We start from the raw sequence: 23,564 nt of genomic DNA, 5'->3' as shown, positions 1-23,564 counted from the left end.
GCTATTCGCAAAATGTTGCGGTCTACCAAACTTGATGTTTGTTAAGCAAATTAGATTTTCAAGACAAATTTTTGTCAAGTTCGAGTTCTGACGATGGGGTCCATGAGGACTCGAGGGAACTCCTCAAATGTTAAAGGCATATATATAGTGATCTTAGTATTTTCATTAACAAATCAAGTATTTACATTTGTAGAAGTGGAACTGCTGATAATGAACAGAACGGAACTCTTCAATGATGCATAGTTCACGTTTGGCAATTTGTCCTCTTTGCCAAGCAGTTAGGTTTTCAAGGCACATTTTTATATTTCTATCCTATTGTATTTTTTTTTTAAATTATCTGGTGCTTTATTTCATGCATGGTTTGAAATAATTTATCTTAAATACAGTCGAATACCCTATTGCGGGTAGGTATCTTACCAGTCAACCATAGGGCAAATCTGAAATGTGTCAAGGTGGGTGCAGTGGCAAAAAAAAAACATGTTACCTCCTTTTCTACGTAATTAGGCGTAGGACGCTGTCTTTTTAATTTCATTGTATGAAATCTCAAAACAATAATCGTTCTTTCACCGGTCTCCCTCAATGAAGTCAGTTTTTTTTTCTTAAAAATTATTCCCGTTTCAAAACCTTCGATAGACTGATGAACTTGAAATTGCTTAGCCAGCGTCGATTGTGTGAAGCCATTTCTATAGCCATTTATAATTGCTTCTTTTATAGCTACTGTTAAGTTTTTATTTCCACGAGGTCTTCCCATGACGGAAGTGATATTTCTTACAAATATGATTATGAATTAGCACGATATTCCGTTTTTTAGGGTTCCGTAGCCAAATGGCAAAAAACGGAACCCTTATAGATTCATCATGTCCGTCTGTCTGTCCGATTATTATCGACTTAAATACTACTAGTGACAGACGCTAAATTCCAGAAAAATGAATTCAAATTGTATTTCGAAATATGTACCGGCCTGTTAGCGTATAATTGGTTGAGAATAATGGGGTTGGCCGGTCGAAGTATTAAACAGATGGCGCCATCATAGCTTGCCCTGTCAATCCCTAAAATTGTGTCAAATGCTTGTTTTTTTTTTTTGGAATTTTGTGACCTGGATTCCAGTACTTTAAGCCAAATCTCATAGAACAAAACTAGAGACAGGGGCAAGCTATGATGGCGCCATCTATGCAAACCTTTGACAGTTGCCAACCCCATTCAATATAACCTTTTTTTGATTTGTTCTTGGTTTCATCTAATTTCAAATATTTTACAGAAAAATCACAATATGATAGATTTTTTTCCGCTACTGTATCTTTGAGAAAATTAGTGTACGAGACGAGGACGTTTGAGAATGTTAGTGGATACTAACATACCAATTTTATAAAATTTATTTAACGCATTCACTGCCAGGGGGCGTGGTCTAGGAACAAACTTGTATGATGGTGAACGCATATATGCGTCGGTGGCAGTGAATGCGTTAAAAAGCACTTTTGCTCACAATATGATCCGTATGGCATTTAGTTTACCTCCACTCCTTTGTCAACGGTGTGTGAATAAAATGGTCTTTTGTACAATTGGGCCTGATTTAGATGAAGGATTGTTGAATTTGGTATGAAAATAGTTTTAGTACGAGGAAGGATATAGGATACTTAGGTTTTTCACGAAAATACTCATTATACCTACACAGTCAAAATAGTGAGCATAAGACCGACTAACAATTATTCCTACAGGATGAAATTTTAACCACCAGGCATACTCTGCGTGGTGACTTCATAGGTCATAGGTGTACTTGCCTTTTTGCCGAATTATGTTTCGCAAACCAATCCTTGGCATAATTTTACTTCGTAATTTTTTTATTTCGCTACATTTTTATATCGCAAAATTTTAGTACGTCAAATTTTATGTGGTAAATAATTGTGTAGCAAATGATTTGCTAAGGCTAATAACATTATTATAAGTAGGTTAGGGTTTTTTTTTTTAAACTTGGTAAGTTTGCAAAGAAATTTAAAATCATACTGCAATTTGAACCTTGCATTCTAACAAACTAGGTTAGATTTCATAATGCCATTCTATATCTTATACCTTTAAACGAGCAATTCTTGTATATATATATATATATATATATATATATATATTTCCGGGATCTCGGAAACGGCTCTAACGATTTCGCTGAAATTTGATATATGGGGGTTTTTGGGGGTAAACAATCGATCTAGATTAGTCTTATGTTTGGGAAAACGCGTGTTTTCGAGTTTTCATGCGTTTTTCTTTCGACGCAAAATATGGTCGCTAATTTTGTGTTGCCGGCCATTGTCCGTCTGGTCCAGCGGATTAAGACGCGGCCTGCTAAACGAGTGTTACGGGTTCGAATCTCGCCCGGTGACTAACTTTTTTTTTATATGTTCATGTTTATATATATTTTTTTAATTTTTATTGTTTTAGACAATAAAGTTTAATTTATTAAAAAAAATGTAGTTAAGATTATCACCTATACACCATATGAGCAAAGCTCGGTCGCCCAGGTACTATATATATATGTATATATATTTCTGTGATCTCGGAAACGGCTCTAACGATTTCGCTGAAATTTGGTATACGGGGGTTTTTGGGGGTATACAATCGATCTAGATTAGTCTTATGTTTGGGAAAAAGCGTGTTTTCGAGTTTTTATGCGTTTTTCTTTCGACGCCAAATATGGTCGCTAATTTCGTGCTGCCGGCCACTGTCCGTCTGGTCCAGCGGGTTAGGACGCGGACGGCTAGAAACGAGTGTTACAGGTTCGAATCTCGCCCGGTGACTAACTTTTGTTTTTTTTTATATGTTCAAGTTTTTTTTTTTTTTTTTATTGTTTTAGACAAGTTTAATTTACTAAAAAATGTATTTAAGATCATCACATATACACCACCATATTACAATAAATAGTTAGAACCGAGCAAAGCTCGGTCGCCCAGGTACTGTTGCTAAGTCAAGGTATGCCAACCAATACGTTTGACGAAAGCATAATTGACATCTTTAAAAACACCGAGGTAATAATTTGTCTAACAATAATTTATCAAATCATTAGTTGGGAAATGATATCAGTGCAAAACGTTGAGTTGGGAAATAATAATTTGACCAAATAAAAATATGGGATACGTAGTTCGGGGAGTTAAGAATTTGCTAAATAATTTTCGTCGAAACATTAGTAAACCAACTGAACAACTATTATTATGAGACCAATGCCCAAAACGGGAAAAAATACATTCTGTTTCATACATTTCGGCTAATGTGTTGCCGCTGATGTGTAGGTATGGGACAGCCACTGGTAGGGTTCCCAACCGTACTATATTATATAGTAATGTACTATATTTTGGCTCTCTTTACTATATACTGTTGAAAAAATATATAGTACGCTAAAATTCTATATTTCCGACATCCGGGCTGCACACGCCACGCAGGCGCACGCTGCAGCTCTGTCGTGCGTGCATGCTGCGTGCACACCCGCCGATATAAATTTGCGTATTATTTCCTACTTTGCTTGCTATTTTTAAGCACTGCTCTTAATTTAACACATAAATGTACATACAAAGAGCATATAATCACTACGTTCTATGTTTATACACAGTACATTACATACCAAAGGGTAAAGTAGAAATACCATAGAAATAGGTACATACACACGTAACACCAAGGCCCGCCGTTGTCAATTCTCAGTACAAAATTTGATACTCAAGCCGTAGCCCGTAGGCCCCCTACCGCAAAAACCGAAAATCGCATATTGTGGGGATCTTTCTCTTTTACTCTTACTAAGACGTAAATATAATGACAGAAAACAACCAACAACACCCCCCATCCCCTTCGAGACAACGGGGTGTTGGGGGTCTGACGCCATAGCGTTTGTAAGGGAAGTGGGACGTAGGATTAGTGAGAAGACCTCTGATGCCCGCGCGGGTTCGTACCTGGTGCAGAGTGTAACTCCTTATCTTCTCCGCTACCGGTGCTACATTCAAACTTCCCCTTATATACTCATTCTTAATCCGATCCTTTTGTTGGTTTTATTTAATAATTTATAAACAAAAATCAATCACATAATATAATCAAATGTAAGTCGATACTTAATTAAATCGAATTATACATTGAAATGTAGCAACACTAAGTTACATTATTTTTACTGTGGTAATTCTCATATACCCTCTCTAGAACACGAACAGACCTGTACTTGCTTCCCAGTGTTTATGAAAGATAAATCAATATAATTATCTAATCCGCATATAATCTTTTATTCCACGGCCCTAAAATTACAATAGGTTATGTGTCCAGTATTTATAAAGTAGTACGATCGATGTAAAAGTGTAAAATCAGTGTGAAGTGAAAGTGTCGTAGTAATAAAAATTGATAACCGTTAACAATGGACAAGTTTAAACAAAAACGGAACATTAAGCCTTTTGATGGTGAAAAATATAGTATATGGAAATTTCGAATGCGATCGTTGCTCAGCGAACTAAATGTGATTGATGTTATTGACAACGAAATTCCTGAGATTCAAAATGAGGACTGGGTGAGCAACAATCGAGTGGCGAAGAACATGCTAGTTGAGTATTTATCTGATTCGTATATTGGATTTGTAAATGACGCAATTACAGCCAAAGAAGTGTTTAAAAATCTTGATTCGTTGTATGAACGCAAAAGTTTAGCAACTCAATTGGCTTTAAGAAAAAAACTTTTATGTTTGAAGCTACAGGGTGACATGTCCCTAGTAAAACATTTTACTATATTTGATGATTTAATCACGGAGTTGATTGCGGCAGGGGCAAGATTAGACGAGACGGACAAGGTTGCGCATTTGCTGCTGACACTGCCTGGATCTTATGACGGCGTTATAACGGCTATTGAAACTTTGTCGGAAGATAGCTTGACTTTAGTTTTTGTCAAAACTAGGCTGTTAGATCATGAAGTTAAATTGAAAAATGAAGGAGGTGATACAAGTCTTAAAGTGTTACATGTTGAGAACAAAGGTCAAACCAGCAAGAAACGGAAATTAAGTGATGAACATCCAAATCATAACTACCCTCAACAAAATAATAAGAGGTTCAAAGGAAAGTTCAAATCGAAATTTGTAAAATGTCATCACTGTGGTCGCAAAGGACATACTAAGAACGATTGTTATTACTTTAAGAGGAGCAACATCCAGCAAAATAACCCGGACAGGACGAGAACAGTTCAAAATGTTCAGTTAAATCAAGCATCAACGTCAGATGATTTTTCTGGATTTGCATTTATGACCGGCGCGCATCTGCAAGAAAATAACGCAAATAAACTGACGTTTTTATTGGACTCCGGTGCATCGGAACATCTTATAACCAGGGATGATTTTTTTAATACTTGCGAAACATTAAGTACACCTGTAAAAATGTCTATTGCTAAAACTAATACATTTATTTCAGCAACAAAACGAGGCCATATCAATGTCGTCAGCAATGTCGGCGTCCCTGGTGTTTTGGAGAACGTGCTGTTCAGCCCGGAGGTGCCATACAACTTGCTGTCAGTTTCGAAGATGCAGAAGGCTGGCTTCACAATAATATTCGATTCAGATGGGACCTGCCGCATCACGAGGGATGGTGAGGTCATCATGAAAGGTAAACCTTCGCGCAATTTAATTGCTATAGATTTTGATCTGCCTGCCAGAATAAATCAGTCTGTTTCCCAAGTATGTCAGAGCAGTAATAATTCTTACAAATTATGGCACGAACGTTTAGGTCATATAAGTAAAACGAAATTCCTTGAAATGAAAGGGAATAATATGGTTGAAGACATGCAACAGATTGAAAAAGTTGTTCCAAATGACAACTTGTGCGAAGCTTGCATAAATGGGAAACAGACGCGACTACCATTTAACAAAGTTAAGGATAAAAGTTATGTTAAACGACCTTTATTCATTGTGCACTCAGATGTCTGTGGTCCTATTACTCCACCGACAACTGACAACAAAAATTATTTTGTTCTGTTTGTTGATCAGTATACACATTATTGTGTCGTATATACACTAACGTATAAATCAGACGTTTTCTCAGCATTTAAGGACTTTGTTGCAAAAAGTGAAGCAAAGTTTAATCTTAAATTAGTCAATTTGTATTGCGATAACGGTGGAGAATATTTATCTACCGACATGAAAGATTTTTGCAAGGAAAAGGGTATAACTTATCATTTAACAGTACCTAGGACTCCACAGTTAAATGGTGTGTCTGAACGCATGGTTCGGACAATAACTGAAAAGGCTCGTTCTATGTTAACTGGTGCTAAATTGAATAAATGTTTGTGGGGTGAAGCAGTGCTAACTGCTGTACACTTAATCAATATAACACCAACAAGGGCTTTAAAACAGTCTAAAACACCATATGAGATGTGGCACGACAAAAAACCTAGTATCAAAACCCTTAAAGTGTTTGGTTCAACTGTGTTTGTCCATAATAAAACCGGTAAAACTAAATTTGATGACAAGTCTTGGAAAGGCATATTGGTAGGTTACGAGCCAAACGGTTATAAGGTATGGAACACAGAATGCGAAAAATGTGTTACTGTCAGGGATGTTGTGGTGGATGAGACGAATTTTCTTGTGTCCAGGCCAAGGCCAGAAGGGAGTAAAGTTGAATATTCCCAGGACAAAACTGATAGTGCCCTTGTGCCAAAATCAGTATCACAAAAGTCTCAAGATACACACGTTCCTAAATCAACGTATTCGAAAGTTGATGAGCAAGGCAGGCCAAGTAAAATTCGCAGATTAAATTCAAATGAACCACTTGAAACTGAGATGAACTCTGATACGTCCGAGACACCTGTAAATACTGATGAGTCGAACCTAAGTGCACCTAGAAGGAGTGATAGGCTTAAGGGTCGTACGCCTGTGTCATATAATGAAATTGATGACGATTATTTGTATAGTGTACAGTCATTTACAGGTAAAGTACCGAAAACATTTCATGACATTAAAACCCTTGATGATAGGCCTCAGTGGGAGAAGGCAGTTAGGGATGAATTAAATTCATTAAAAATAAATGATACGTGGTCACTTGTACCACGACCCGCGAATAAAAACATAGTCGATTGTAAATGGATTTTTACGATTAAAAGTGACGGATTTGGAAAGCCTTTACGGTACAAAGCTCGTCTTGTAGCTCGAGGTTTTAGCCAAGAATATTTGACTGACTATAATGAAACTTTTGCACCCGTTGCAAGAATAGCTAGTTTTCGATTTATAATTAGTTTTGCTAATCAAAATAACTTATTAATTCATCACATGGATGTTAAGACAGCATTTTTAAATGGAACTCTTAAAGAAGAAATATATATGAAAGTTCCAGATGGTGTTTTGAATAAAAATAATTACGTGTGCAAATTAAACAAAGCTTTGTATGGGCTTAAACAAGCTGCAAGATGTTGGTTCGAAGTCTTCGAAAAATCACTTATGGAAAAAGGTTTTCAAAATTCGTCAGTAGATAGATGTATATATATTTTAGATAAAGGAGATATCAACAAAAATATATACGTTGTATTATATGTTGATGATTTGGTCATAGTGTGTGCCGAAATTCAAACAATGAATAATTTTAAAAATTACTTGAAAACAAAGTTTGAAATGACGGATCTTGAGGACATTAAATTCTTTCTCGGTATAAAAGTAACACGGTACAGTAACACTATTACCTTAGACCAAAGTGCATACATTCAAACTATACTTAGTAAATTTAACATGAGCGAATGTAATCCCGTGTCTACCCCCACTGAAGCAAAACTAAACTATGAGGCATTAAACTCAAAAACAAACTATGATGCCCCTTGTCGTAACCTTATAGGATGCTTAATGTATCTTATGTTATGTACACGACCTGATTTGAGTGCTTCAGTAAATATACTAAGTCGGTATACAAATAATAATAATCAAGAATTGTGGCAATGTCTAAAAAGGGTACTGAGGTATATAAAAGGTACTATGGATTTAAAATTAACCTACAAAAGAGGTAGCTATGAAAATCTTTTAAGTGGGTATGCCGACTCTGATTGGGGAGGCAGTGATAATATTGACAGAAGAAGTACTACTGGTTATGTATTTCAATTGTTTGAGCGATGCACAATTACTTGGTGTACAAAGAGACAGGTTTCAGTTGCAGCATCATCTACTGAAGCTGAATATATGGCTTTATATGAAGCTGTTAAAGAAGCATTGTGGCTTAAGTCTCTTGCAAACAGTATTAATTTAAAAATAACTGACCCAATCATTATTTTTGAAGACAACAACGGATGCATAAGTATAGCTAATAATCCAACTTGCCACAAAAGGTCAAAACATATTGACATCAAATATCATTTCTCAAGGGAACAAGTTCAGAATAATGTAATAAAATTAATGCATGTTCCTACAGGTGATCAGTTGGCCGATGTATTGACGAAGCCGTTGCCTGCAGTTACTTTTCAAACGATGAGAAGCAGGATGGGTCTTGAATAAGTTATTATTGTAATGATTGCAAACTGTGCTAAAATGATTTTCTGTATTGATAATTAAAATAATGAGTAAAATCAAATATAGGATTATAGCCTTACATGATTAATTAATTTGATGCAAATGGTCTGATTAGGTTTTTCTGGGTTTTCCCTAATCCTTGCAACGAATGTTGCATCATAATGTATTTCCCAGCATACACTCGGAAGTAATATACGGTTCCTGAATTAATGCTACTTGAATTTATATAAACAGGCGATTCATTTTTGAGGGGGCGTGTTGGTTTTATTTAATAATTTATAAACAAAAATCAATCACATAATATAATCAAATGTAAGTCGATACTTAATTAAATCGAATTATACATTGAAATGTAGCAACACTAAGTTACATTATTTTTACTGTGGTAATTCTCATATACCCTCTCTAGAACACGAACAGACCTGTACTTGCTTCCCAGTGTTTATGAAAGATAAATCAATATAATTATCTAATCCGCATATAATCTTTTATTCCACGGCCCTAAAATTACAATACCTTTCTCGTCACTCCAAACATCCATCTCAACATTCTCATTTCCGCTCTGCATGCACTCTTCTTTCATCCGTCACTTTCGTCGCCCAGCATTCTGATCCATACATTACAACAGGTCTCACGATCGTCCTGTAGATTTTCCCCTTAAGTCTTAAGCATTCGTGGATCGCAAGTTGTTCCAGGGCGGCTACCGGGAAAATCGAAATTCGTCAATTGCGGGCATTTTTCTCTGTCACTCTAATTACGAGAGAAAAATCCCCGAATTTGAGAATTTCGGTTTTCGCGGTAGGCCCCCTGAGACCTGTCGCCATTTCATCCATCCCACATTTATTGTATTTTTCACGTCACGGTCGATGTTGTCGTCACTTTGGATCAATGACCCAAGGTACCGGAAATCGGAGCAGACTGGACACCATCTAAGGTAATATGGGAAAAACGCTATGTAGGTGCGCGCGCGCGCACGCACACACACACACACACACACACACGCACGCACGCACGCACGCACGCACGCACGCACGCACGCACGCACGCACGCACGCACGCACGCACGCACGCACGCACGCACACGCACATGCACATGCACAAGCACACGCACTCGCACACGCACACAGTGTTTCGGATACAAAATAGAGATAGCGCTTCAATATTAGTTTCCTTAAAATGCTTCAAGAGGGCTCTCTTTCTATTACTTTATTCTTTGACTTTTCCATAGACAGATTTTATTGTCGTCGTGTATCCAGACTTTATGTTGACGTGTTGACACTTGACACTTTGGTATAGCTGAGGGTCTACCGCGAACCACGTTCGACGTGTTGCCTCCCTGTCACGCTTACGTATGAATTTACAAGTGCGACAGAGAGGCAACACGTCGAACGTGGTTCGCGGTAGGCCCTCTGTTAAAATGTTCTATGGTTTATTTCTTAGGCAAGGTAGACACTAGACAGTGATTATATGCTCTTTGGGTAGACAGATGATTTTTTTGCGTTGTGTTGATTATCGTTGCCTACAAAAATAGTTATTCTCCGAATATTACTCCGAAAACATGAGTTCTTTCCGTCGAGATAAGAAAGAAGAAGAAGGAGGCGGGAATCTTTTCCAAAACTTGGACAAAACTACACTTATTCAAGAGGCCAGATATTTTAATTCAACGCCAGTTAACCCAAGAAAATGCATTTTGATTTTGTCTAAAATACTATATTTGCTGAATCAAGGCGAGAAACTAACCACTCAAGAAGCAACGGACATGTTCTTCGCAACAACGAAACTGTTCCAATCCAAGGATGTGATGCTCCGCCGGCTGGTTTACCTGTGTATCAAGGAGCTTAGTTCCATGGCGCAAGACGTGATAATAGTCACATCATCACTAACCAAGGATATGACTGGCAAAGAGGACTTATACCGGGCTGCTGCAATCCGAGCTCTGTGCAGTATTACAGACAGTACAATGCTGCAAGCTATTGAGCGGTATATGAAGCAGGCCATAGTAGATAAGAATCCGGCAGTAAGCTCTGCAGCACTTGTGTCAGCCTTGCACTTGTCTGGAACTAACCCAGACCTTGTTCGCAGATGGGTCAATGAAGCTCAGGTATATTGTTGCTACACTAGTAATGGTCTTATTGATGCCTATCAGTTGAACATAAATTGATGATGGTAACAAGCAGTAAGGATTTTTTCTGGGTTCCCTGCTTCAAAAAGAAATAATGGAACCCTTATAGGAACACCTGAGCTTGTCTGTCACTGCCTATTTGCTCTGAAACTACTGAACCAATTAATTTGAAACGTGATATACATCATATGTGCAAGTCTGTGACCCAAATGTAGACTGTAAAATAATTTTAAACATAGGGGCCATTTTGGAGGGTTAATGAGAAAATTAAGGAAAAGTTTTGCAAACTATATTGTGTTATACAGTATATCAAATGAAAGGGCTCATTGTGAGAATCTCAATTGTCAGGTGACAAGCAAAACTCACTAATTGATGCGCATATGCTGGTGCTGTGTGGTCCCGCCTAATTACTAAAAAATTATTAAACAAAAATCAACCTTATTTTTTGCAGTAATATGGTTCATTATGGCTATAAATTTGTGGTGGTAATTAGTCAGTTCTGCTTGTCACCTAAAAAAAATATTTTTATTATAATTTTAAGATAAATAGTTTAGAAGTTATTTAAGGAAGTAGGGGAAAAAATTCCAATTCCCCTTCCTTGTCTTTGAAACTACTGGGTCTAAAATTCTTTACCTATTTTACTGTCAAGCATGAGACTGCCTTGAGTAAACCCTAAGTTTGCAAGTCCAACTCGCAATTGGCCGTTTTTCTTTCTAAGTTTGCCTCTTTACTAGAAACTTATGCATATTTCCAATTTCAATCTTTTTAATTCTTAATAAATAATAAATTACTCAACAAGTCTTCTTTAATATTGTAATACATTGCTTAGCATCCAACTTTTGGTTTGGTTGTAAAACCCAAATAATCATTTTTATTTCCTTCACTTACTAGTAGATAGATCTTAAACTAGTATATTTTACTAGTATTTAATATATTTAATCTGAAATCTGACATGTGTCTGTGGGACAGATAGTTTACTATATTATATTATATTGTTTAATACACTAGCAGCTGAAAGCTGATGCATGTATATCACTGCACTTTTATGTATGGTTAATGTTCATTTTGATAATTTTAAATATTTGTCAAGTCTGTTTTTAAAACTATTCACTGAAGGAGCATTTATCACTGGTTCTGGTAGTTTATTCCACTCGCGCACGATAGAAAGTGCTTTCTAGGATTGATTGTTTGGGTGCAATATGCAGTATTCGCAATGAGGCAGGAGTCATTTTGATGACCTCATTATGCCCAAGTGGATGGTCTGTGCCACTGTCTCCTGGCATTTTGGGGATCCCAATATCATGACCAACAGTCACAACAGCATACTAAAAATTGATAGCAGTTTCCGGCTCTGATTCCCACCAGGGATAGCACTAAAATGGCAACTTATTATATTCATCTGTTGTGCAATTTTGTGGCGTAGAACGTTTCTGTATTTTACATCTTCAATGGCATGAACAGTGTTTACAATAGTATTCGGGAAGTAAGATATGATGCCTACCTATGTTATTCCCTCACTATAGATTTTTAACTTGTCATCTTTCTAATGTAGTTAAGGAGATCAAAGGTTAGTCAGTTTGGAACTATTGTGTAGCAAAGAGTGGTCCAGAAAAAAATAGCAGTAAACCATTTTATGTCCGACAAATTAAAAAAAAACACTAAGGTCAACTCGGCAAAGACCGGCATACTTTATTTAAAAAGAACTTAATTGACAAATTTTAGTTATCCTGTTGCCTAGAAGTAAAATTTTCTGAAATTAGTTGATAAAATATTTCGTTGGTTTCTAATTAAACTTGCCAAATTCTCATTTAAGGCATCGGATAGTGAAATAAACACTCGTTTTTAAAACACGTCGCAATGGACGAACTCAGCGCCAATGTCGGCTAAGATCGTCTAATGGCGAATTTACCTACACATAGGCAACCTACGTAATTATAGATGTTTGTACGAGTGCGAACTACAATAACAACTGAATGTAGACTCTAATATGTCAAGAATAGGGTTTATTATGGCTAATTTCATGCAAAGTTTCGTTTGTCGGGTAAGACCGGCATACATCGCCATACAGGGGTCGAAAACACGCAGGTAAGTATTAATAAAACAATGAGATCAAACATTGAGATCAATACAAATGTATTTTAATCAATACAATTCTTAAGTAAAATACTAAACCAGTATTGATTTAAGTACTCTTAAAAATTGAGGCCAAGAATACCACAAAAAGTAGCAAATGTATATTGCATTGAAATGGAAGTGATAACATTCATCAGTGAAATAAACTGCTGATTCATATAAACTATTTCGAGGTAGACAGACCAAGGTTGGTCCCTTACTGTTTTCACCTTTAAGATATGGCATTTTTAGTCTCACGATCTTAAATTCCATGGCGACTGCTCTATCAAGAATTTTATAAGTATGTCCATTGTCCACGACCTTTTCTTGTCACATTTTGAGCAAGTATACTAGTTAACTATATATTATATACTAGTGGCTCTGTGAGCTGTTGACGCGTTAAGTTTAGAAAATGTAAAAATGAATAATATCATTATCACAGTTAAACTCATAATAGTCATAAGCGCCATAGACATTATTGGCGCTTAAGTTCTTTATGAAATTCTACATTTAAAAAAAATCTAAAATTAGATCGACAAAAAAGTCTATTAAATCTTAAAATCTGGCCACAATATTTCACGAGAATCGGTTGAGAGTTGCGACCTGTAGAGGATGCAAAATGCCCAAGTCAAAACGTAGATCTTCGCTAACGCTACGGTCAATAATAAAAAAAAAAAACATATACAGAAAAGGTTGGCAACTTCTGAAAACGGTGAAGACCGGCATATGACGATATTAGCCTCCAAACTTTTGACGGACTTCGACACTACTACATTTTGAGGTTAGTTTTTTTCCACCAGAAATATCTTCGTGAAATAACCAGTTTAAGGTTATTGTAATATAATATTCATATAAATACATTAATAAAGAATAGACTTACCTGTATCGATCTTAAAAACACTTCAGTTTAATCACTTAAAAAAATTTTTTACGACAGCGTGTTGTACTCCCAATACGAGTTGCCAACCTGACTAAACTTGAAAGGCTGGTTTTTCTCTTCATGCTAGAGGTAGCGCCATCTGTGTAAATTTATAAGAACTAGAACTGTTTTATCATTACGTAAATTGTGTTGCCATCCTCGTAGCTGTACAGAATTTGCTGTAATTCTTGCTAGACGGCCTTCGCCGGCAGACGGTCTTCGCCGAGTTGACCTTATCTAGCTTTTCAATATAAAATTATAAATGACAGGATAGGTGCAGAGTAAAATCAAATCACGGTGCCCTGATCACCTTTATGTATAAAAATATACCTGAAGTTACCCCTTGTAATTAGTTGTGAACAAAACAAAATCACCTCCATAGTCAATAAGTTTCTGTTCCTAAATATTGATGAAATACATCCCAAACTACAGTATACATATACGAGAGGTGGCTGAAAAGAAATCTACCTGACTATGAAAGAATAGATGTATCTGGTTAGGTTATTTTTCTATATACTTAATCTCCTTCTACAGAAATGTCAATCAATCAATCAATTTTTCGTGTTATGGCTCCATCAAGGTGTTGATGATTCTGCCAATGTCGAGGTTGGATAAGACACGGCTAGTATATGAATCTTTGTATTTAGTACATTTGTCAATTAGCAACATAAAACCTTTAAAAAAATACTTTGTTGACAAAATATTCGTTCACCGCGGCTATAATCTCATTATCAGTAGAAAATCTTCGCCCCCTAAGATCTTTCTTTAAAAGTCTGAACAAGAAATAGTCACAGGGGGCTAAATCTGGGTTGTAAGACTTGTAAGGGTGGTGGTCGATGGCGTCGAAGCCATTGCTGGCCATGGCTAACTGTGTATTGCGAGCCGTATGCACAGGTGCGTTATCTTGTAAAATCAAAACTCCTCTGCTAAGTTTGCCCCTTCTTTTTTTCTTTTATGTCGTCTCTCAGCTGGCAAAGTAAATTTGCGTAATAATCTGCATTCATTGTCGTTTTGTTAGGTCAATAATGTATTAGTAAAATCCCTTGAGCATCCCGAAAAATTGTCGCCATAAGTTTACTAGCCGATGGACGAACCTTGAACTTCCGAGGAGATGATTCGTCTTTAAATTTATGTTGTAGTGATTCCTGTTTACTTTCTGGGTCCCATTGTCTAATCCAAGTCTCATCACATGTCACAATCCTGGAAGTAATTTCTTCCACTTTGCCCCAACTCATGTCTAAAAACTCTTGACAACATTTGACACGTCTAACGCGGTCAGCATTTTGGGGACTCAACGGGCACTAACCTTAAACATGTTTAAATAGCCATGAATCATTTTATTTACCCGTTCCTTACTAATGCCCACATCTCAAGCTATCTCCCACTCCCACTGTTTCACTCGTTGGTCTTCAAGAATTATATTTTTCACATTGGTCATATTTTCTTCAAGGATAGCTGAAATTGGTCGTCCATTACGAGGATCGTCTTCGAGGCTTTCGCGGCCCGATTTAGATTGCCTAGACCAGAACTTTATTGTGAAAACGGAAGGACATAAATCACCAAACACGGGCAACATACGTTGTTTTATCTGCGAAGGCGTATTTTAGTGGGAATTTTAATCAAGACGTCTTCTAGCGGAAACTCGTCGACAAGATCAATTTGTAAAATTTTCTGAAGATCATAACAATTATATTATGCTAACGCGAGCTCGCATGATTGTAATGTTTTTTATCACTTTTATGTTTACAACAAAGATTCATCAAACTGTTGTTTTGATAATCTTGTACCTACACATATTACCTGCTACTATTTTTCTAGACCACTCTTTATTGGACTACTCAATAATGGACAGGCCTGTGCCAGTTATGTAAAGTAGTAGTAGATATGCTTAGGCACTGTTCAGTGCAGATGCATTTTCAACTTATTCATGTAAACTGCTAGTTTTGCGTTTTACAGCGGTGTCACGCACATAAATTCAAACCAATCGCGCAGTCTAACGCGATTGGTTGATGAGTTTGCATCACGCGCGCGATTGGTCGCAACTAGTTGCGTTAGATTGCACGATTGGCTCGAATTCGTGAGTGACACCACTGAACTAGCACCATTCTTAGTATCCGTAAGGCCAGTCCTTAGATATATGTCGCTGTAGCAAGTAGAATATGAAAGATGTACAACAATGAAGATTGCTGGATTCAGGCAATATCAGTTGCAATAACTGCCTGCGTACTTGTTAAACATTTTTTATTTTTACAGGAGGCAGTAATGTCTAGCAACATTATGGTGTCCTACCACGCACTGGCAGTTGTTGCGAGAGCTCGGCGCAACGATCGCTTATCCACCGTCAAGCTGGTCACGAAATTTTCTCACTCCCATCTTACGTCGCCATACGCACTAATGCTTTTGATTCGCCAAGCCGCTAAACTCGCCGAGGAAGGTCAAGCTGACAACACTGAACAACACATGGAATTCATTGAATCATGTTTACGTCATCCATCTGAAATAGTAGTATATGAGGCTGCTCATGCGCTTGTGAATGTGAGTCAGTCTCCCAGAGACCTCGCGCATGCTAGATCTGTACTGCAAAGCTTCTGTGGCTCCTCAAAGGCCGCGCTACGACTAGCTGGCGCTCGAACCTTGGCTAGACTTGCAGCCAAACATCCTAGTACTGTTACTACTTGTGCACTGGATTTAGAAAATTTGATAACAGACACCAATCGCTCCGTCGCTACCTTGGCCGTTACGACTCTCCTTGCCACGGGCGCAGAGAGTTCTATTGACCGTCTGATGAAACAAATTTCGAGCTTCATGTCTGAAATATCCGATGAGTTCAAGATCGTGGTAGTCCGTGCCATTCACAAATTATGTTCAAAGTACCCAAGAAAATATCAATCTCTCGCGGCCTTTCTGGCAGGAATGCTTCGTGACGAAGGTGGCGTTCAATATAAAACAGCTGTAGCCGATGCGATCATTGCGCTTGTTGAAGGAAATCCTGATGCTAAAGAAACTGGTTTGGCGCACCTATGTGAATTTATTGAGGACTGTGAACACGTCTCACTGGCCGTTCGCATATTGCATGTATTAGGAAGTGAAGGACCAAAGGCTCGGCAACCATCCAGGTACATAAGATACATTTATAACCGTGTGATTTTGGAGTCGGGACCAGTGCGTGCCGCTGCAGTTTCAGCAGTCGCTAAGTTCGGGGCGGCGCGCCCAGAATTACTTCCTAATGTAAGAGTACTTCTAGCTCGATGTCAATTAGATGATGACGATGAAGTACGCGACCGAGCGATATGTTACAGCGCCATTTTGGACTCCGATGACCGTCAGCTTATTGATGATTTCATAATGAATGTGCCGGTCCCAAACGTGGTGCTCTTAGAAAGAGCACTTCGAGACCATCTGGCCACTATGCCTGGAGAGCCATTTAATATTGATTCAGTACCTACAGCGGAAGAACACCAAAAAGTTACGGAATCCCCTGTAGAAATAATACCTCGGAAACTCGTCACGGTTTCTCGTGAAGAACAGTATGCTGACCAATTAAAGGTGGTTCCTGGAGTAGAAGTATTTGGACCCTTGTTTAAGACATGTGAGGCAGTTGATTTAACTGAGCCTGAGACAGAGTACAGAGTTCGATGTGTTAAACACGTCTATGCTCGCCATTTAATACTTCAGTTTGAATGCCTTAATACACTCAGTGACCAAATTTTGGAAAAGGTTCATATACGCTTAGATCCTGCACCTGGTTACAAGATTCTCGGAGAAGTCGCTTGCGAACAACTTCCTTACGACAAGCAGGAAAGCGTATTCTGTATTTTGGAGTTTCCGAAAAGCCCCATTGAGACTCTTGGTACGTTTGGCGCCACTCTCGAGTTCGTAGTTCGCGATTGTGACCCCACAAGCGGACTAGCCGATTCCGGTGATGGGTACGCTGATACATATCCTTTAGAAGAGATCGAGATAGGATGTGCGGATCAGTTCAGAACCAGAGCGGCATCCGACGAGTGGGAATCATCGTGGGAGAGGGCGTCGACCGCAGCAGAGGCCTGCGACACATTTGAATTGTCTCAGCGAAACGTGGGTGAAGCGGCATTAGCAGTTTGTTCTCATTTAGGTTTACCTAAAGCGGCTATGGCTGGAGGGTCAGATGCAGTGAAAGAAATCCGAGGCGGTGGATTATGGAGGGAAGGCTCCCCGGCGCTAATAAGGGCCCGACTGGTAGCCGCTCAAGGCACCGTCACTATGCAGCTGGCCGTGCGCTCACCTCGAGACGATATCGCCACTCTTATGTTAGTCGCTGTCGGTTAAGCTTCCAAATATTTTTTTCTTACTATCTTTATGTAGATTATAAAAATATTTGCGATATGTAAATATATTATAAGAATAAATTTTCTTGTGAAAGTATAACTATTTTAACTAAAAGGTTATAAAAAAAGCATCGAAATTCGGACTTATTCGTACCCCATTCCTTTTTTCAAATAGTCGTTAATTAAAGTTTGTCAGTGAGAGTGATAGAAGAACCTAAACCTACGGGGCCTTAAGAATCCAATTCACTGTACTTATATAAATCTGTGGTCATAAGACTTTTTCAACTGTACGTGATTTAGCTTGACGAGTTCTCAGTTCGAGGCGAACTACTAGTAATGTAGTAGGTAATACTATTATGAACAACGTCGTCTATGTGTATATTATTACAACTTTTAACGTTTGGGTGTACATACCTAAATAAATAAACAACGTAAATATTAGTGACGTTTTCAACCAAGAGGTTGATTTCAAATTGAAGCTATATGGAAAAAGCGCCTTATTGACAAACGACAACAGGTACTTTTTGGTTGAAAATGGCACATAAAGCATTTCAGGTTCCGTCGTCAAATGCTAATAAAAGGAAACGCCTGTAAGTACCTATGCTCAGGAATCACCAATGAGTTTCTTCAGGGGTCCCGGAGGTCCGGTTCTTAAAATAAAAACGACCATCGCGGTCTGTTTATAATTGAGTTTATTAAATACTTAAGCTTAAGCAAGAAAAAAAAATAGTCGGCGGTCCGGATCCAGACCGCGGTCCGCCATTTGGTGCCCCTGGCCTACCATTATAATATATGATATCGGCCACCTATAATAGATACAAAAAATGAAAATACCTACAATTAATATCACTTGAGGGTCGGCCATAAAAACATCACAAGAATTTCATGATTTTTTGATCCCTCCCCCGCCCCTTGTCACATTTGGCAAGCCCCTCGTCTCCCCTAGTGTCACGTCACATAATTGGCAATTCTGTTCTCAATGAAATCGAATTACTTAAGTATTATTATTTTAATAGATGCAATATAAGACGTATTGCGACACGAAACCGATTAAGAATTAAAAAAAATCGATTGTAAACGATTTATCATTGCTAAAATCTATTACATATTAATATAACTATATAGCAAATAAAAAAAGAAAAATGTTCGGTTAGAGTTGATGATAAAGGGACGTTACAAAGATTGTGACTCCCCCTCCCCTTTGTCACAATTTCTTGACCCCCTAAACGTGTGACGTAATTAGTGGATGGCCCCTTGGTAAATGCTATCAGTACGTACGATACTTTATTACACTGGGATAAGATTCGAACTTTGTAAAGATATTTTTGATGCAGGTTTAATAGCAAGTCAAAACTAACACGTGAATAATAAAACCGGCCAAGTGCGAGTCGGACTCGCATAGGAAGGGTTCCATACCATTATCTATAAAAACGGTCACCCATCTAAGTACTAACCCCGCCCGACGTTGCTTAACTTTGGTGATTTATGATTACGGCACTTTACCCTAAGAACTCTGAAAACTCCCTTCCAGTCTCTTGTAAGAAAAAAATAAGACTTGTTTAACTTCCCTCTCACCTTACGTAACAAATCAATGGCGCCTAAGTAATTCAAACTTCCGCAAAAACGGCGTAGTTGACTAGGCCGCAAAGAAAAGCATGGTAGGTATTCAAAACTAATACCAATTAGCCCAAAAAGCAAAACAGTCCGATACCGATAATTTCATATCTATTTAGTCTTAAGATTTCAAAATTTCGTTACGATTGGTTAAGTTTTTGAGGAGGAAACAGTCGAGCGATTTTTCGCCTAAGCTCCCGTTGTCCTTTTTGTACTAATTTTAGGAGCCGCCCCCGTAAGCGCGACGGTAATTCAATAAAATTCTCAAGTTTAAGAAAGGGCTCAGCTCTCATAACTCCTTAAAGGCAACAAGATATTATTATTCCGAGTATTATTGAACTGAACGTCAATGAATCTAATAAATTTTCTCACTCCCACAAGTGATAGAATGATATAGTCCATCTCTTTCATTGGACACGCTACCCAGCTGGCTCACGTGTTTTTAAGCGTGAACCACAGTGATGTCAATGATTTGTCGATGAAACGCATCAATGGAAAAATACTATCGTTATCGTGTGTTATATTACTCGACCTCGGAAGGAATATTTATGTTTTCCGAGTTTCGGGCGTATGTATGTATCTATGCAAGTAGGTATATCGAATTATTTGAAACGTCTTACAGACTACATCGTAATTTACGAATTTCCACGTATGAGGTATTATTAGATTCATCTCATTTGTGGGACTGGCATAGTGTTAAAAATACCTATATAATAATAAATTGTCGACTTCAAAAACCTTCAAGTGAAGGATTTTAGATAAAGATAGTTTATTATTAAATAAGGCATATTACAATGCGCTTATGAACGTCAAATAAAGCTATGCGGGCTCTAACCCTACACCTCTGACCCGAGAAGATTTAATTCCCCCCTCAATTGGAGGAGGATATCGACCGGCAAGAAACTCGGCGGAACACATCTTTTCAAAACATTACATCTTATAATTTTCATGCATTAAATATGAAAAAAAAAATACAATTTAGATTACTATAGAAATCATGCAATTACATACAGTAGCTACTTTTCTGTATAGAAATTTGAGTAAAAAATATATATTTTTATATCGAATCATACAAATACGTAGCTCTTTCAGAAAACATATCGAATTCTTACAAAAAGAAAAATAAAATAAAATTAATAAAGAAATGAAAATATACATTAAATAAATCTGATTGATTGCTATACCTACATAAAATATTTGATGTGCTTTCTTACCTGAGCTGTGTCAGCTAGCTATAACTCTACACATAAATCAATGATTTTAATAGCTGCTTGTTTTTACAGTTTCTGGTTTGGACCATGCATGTTTGTCTGTCAAGTAGTCCTCGACTCTGTTATAAGCCTTCAACATCAATGACTTTTTTAAGTAATTCTTAAGTGCTGGCAAGGGTAACATCGTCAGGTAACTTATTATAAAAATGAATGCATTGCCCAACGAATGACTTTTGTACTTTGCGGACACGAAACTTTCTGATAAAAAGTTTATTTTTATTTCTAGTGTTATAGCTATGGGCACCAGAATTCTAAGTGAAGGAGTCTAGATTCTTAACAACATAAATAATACTACCATAGATGTATTGGGAAGCTTTTATTCATTATAAAAACTCAATATAAATTAAAACTAAAATATGACTAAATTAAATCTAAAATAAATCTAAAAATGGCTCCTGCGGCATAGTACCGAAGACGCTGGCAGCATTTCCTCGCTGGATCGTTAGACCGATGCGTTGAGCGAGGAAGCTGCCAGCTCTTTGATCTTCTGTGGCGTCTCTGAGTCTCTTAGACAGATCTTTGAAGAGACTCAGAGCGCCAGGGCCCCACGGACCAAGGGTCTCGACACCGAATGGAATAAAATTGTACTCGGCGCCGATACCCCTGTATTTTCCTACCTTGGCGTTCCCCGCCGCCTCTGCCGCTGTCGCTGCCCTCACGGAAGTTCGGTGGAGATGTGACGGGGCTAGTGTGTCTACACACGTTGCATCTCACACTAGCACCCGTCCCATACTCCACGGAATCAGGGACATCCCGTCCGGTCTCTTGCCGTCAGTTCTGGATATGCCTGTCGGCTCTAAAAGAGCCGGCACATTAACTGAGGCTAGAGACCGGCGGATGATGTCATTGAGGGCAGCATGTCTTGAAAAGCGGCCAGCGCTTCGTTGGCAGGAAAGTCCGTGGTGCCCTAGTTGGTCAACTTCACTTCCGCAGGGGCAGCGATGGGGGGCGCAGACCGGGACCCCGAGACGAAGGCAAACTGCAATACGAAGTGTGTCGGGATTTAGAAACGTGCCTAAATTTTGGGAGGGGTGCGCATGGAGCCAGTATCCAGCTTCCCGTGTTCCTGCAGCTAGGAGTCTGGCTCGTCCCTCGGTGTCGGATTCATTTAGTAAAGAAGATACGGTAAATTTACATGCAATGTCGTCCCAGCTCCTTTGAGATTTCGGGTGTTCGGGAAAATTTTGACCGGGGCGAAATTATGACGATTCTCTTATATTCATCACATTGGGAAGCTGCAGTTAAAATATTAATTTCTTTGAAAAGTTCTCTTAATGATTCACGTGCTCTTAAGTTATGTATAGAGCGAATGCACAGTATAATACAGTAGATAAACATCGAACAAAGGTACATCGCGCGGTTTGTATGTGTGCGTGCCGTGTACGTACGCGCGCGGCCCGCGTCACATGGAAACGGCAGGGCTTGAATATGCTTGAATCATTTCGGGCTGAGCCGCCACCGTGTTCAGAGCGTTGTCACTCGAAACGACAAAAATGTCATCAGTGCGCGGTCACGGCAGTACTGCAGTGTGTATGGCTGTTTACAAAACAATATTTAAATTGTAAGATAGGTAGGTCTCTCAATTTATGAGAAAATTAATGAGGTCGAGCTTACATTACCCTGTCCTTGTTTTCCTAAACAATATTTTCGGATATATTTTACACTAAAGAATAATAACCAATCGTTCTGTACATCACGAAATAGACGAGGAATATTTTAATGTAGCTTATTTGTAAGTGTGGTGTCAAATGTTTTGTCAATAAATATGTTTGTGTGAACTTTTGTTTATTATACAACTATATACACGTATATAAGTTTATCGTATAAGTGTATAAATAGATAATACCATTTGTACAAAGTCGTCATAATTTTAGTGTGCTGTTGGTCTACATTGAGTTCTTAGTAAATTGCCGCGCGGTACGCGCCGCCAGCTAAAAAAATAACACTGTTTATTTCTTCTTTTTTTTTTAATTTTAGGTATTGCAAATACTTAGCTTAATCTATATTTACTTTAGATTATTAGCCAAGACGAATCGTATTCAAGTGTATAGATTATTAATTCAATGAAATAGGTACGCAAGTATAATAATTAATAATTCGTTTATGTACTGATGTGGTACCTATCGACTATTACTAGCATATTACTTAATATCAACTACATATTGTTTAATAACACCTAACATTCAAAATAAATATAAGTACCTAATTGTTACCCAACAAGTTTGTGCGACAACCCTGTGCGCTCAGGGTCAGCAGGCATTGCGCGCTCCTAAAGGGCCGGAGATTGGTTACTGTATTATACTGTGGCGAATGGCTCTCTTTTGTAAGACAAAAATAGTCTGTATGTCAGCTGCTTTGCCCCAAACCAAAATACCATATGACATTAGACTATGAGCATAACTATAACAGACAAGGTAAGTTGTCTCAACATTGGTCAATTGCCTGATTCTCAAAACGGCGTAAGCGGCCGAGCTTAATTTGTTTGCTAGCGTTCTTATATGAGGACTCCATTGTAATTTTTTGTCCAATTTTAAACCAAAAAACAGTCATCTCTAAGCATTAGAACAGAACTAGTCCACAACTGTAAAACAAACCTAAATGCACTGGTTAACTCCAACAAAGTCATATTTAGATGGGTACCAGGGCACTCCGGCATTAACGGAAACGAAGAAGCGGACGAACTTGCTAGAAAGGGCTCAGACACATCCCAGAGGGCCTACCGCGAACCACGTTCGACGTG

At 38.1% G+C, this 23,564-nt stretch overlaps 1 protein-coding gene across 1 annotated transcript; it reads left to right on the top strand.

Moving 5' to 3' along the window:
• Positions 1-9,916: 9,916 nt before the first annotated feature.
• Positions 9,917-18,039, top strand: LOC133516941 (coatomer subunit gamma-2-like). The gene is made up of 2 exons (XM_061850010.1): positions 9,917-10,580; positions 15,886-18,039. The coding sequence occupies exons 1-2, from the start codon at positions 10,038-10,040 to the stop codon at positions 17,938-17,940; spliced, it is 2,598 nt and encodes an 865-aa protein (XP_061705994.1). The 5' UTR covers positions 9,917-10,037; the 3' UTR covers positions 17,941-18,039.
• Positions 18,040-23,564: the final 5,525 nt, after the last annotated feature.

This window comes from Cydia pomonella, chromosome 1 (assembly GCF_033807575.1).
Source record: "Cydia pomonella isolate Wapato2018A chromosome 1, ilCydPomo1, whole genome shotgun sequence".
Lineage (NCBI taxonomy): Eukaryota > Metazoa > Arthropoda > Insecta > Lepidoptera > Tortricidae > Cydia > Cydia pomonella.
The sequence above is the reverse complement of the archived record's forward strand: the minus strand, read 5'-3'. Positions and strand labels throughout refer to the sequence as shown.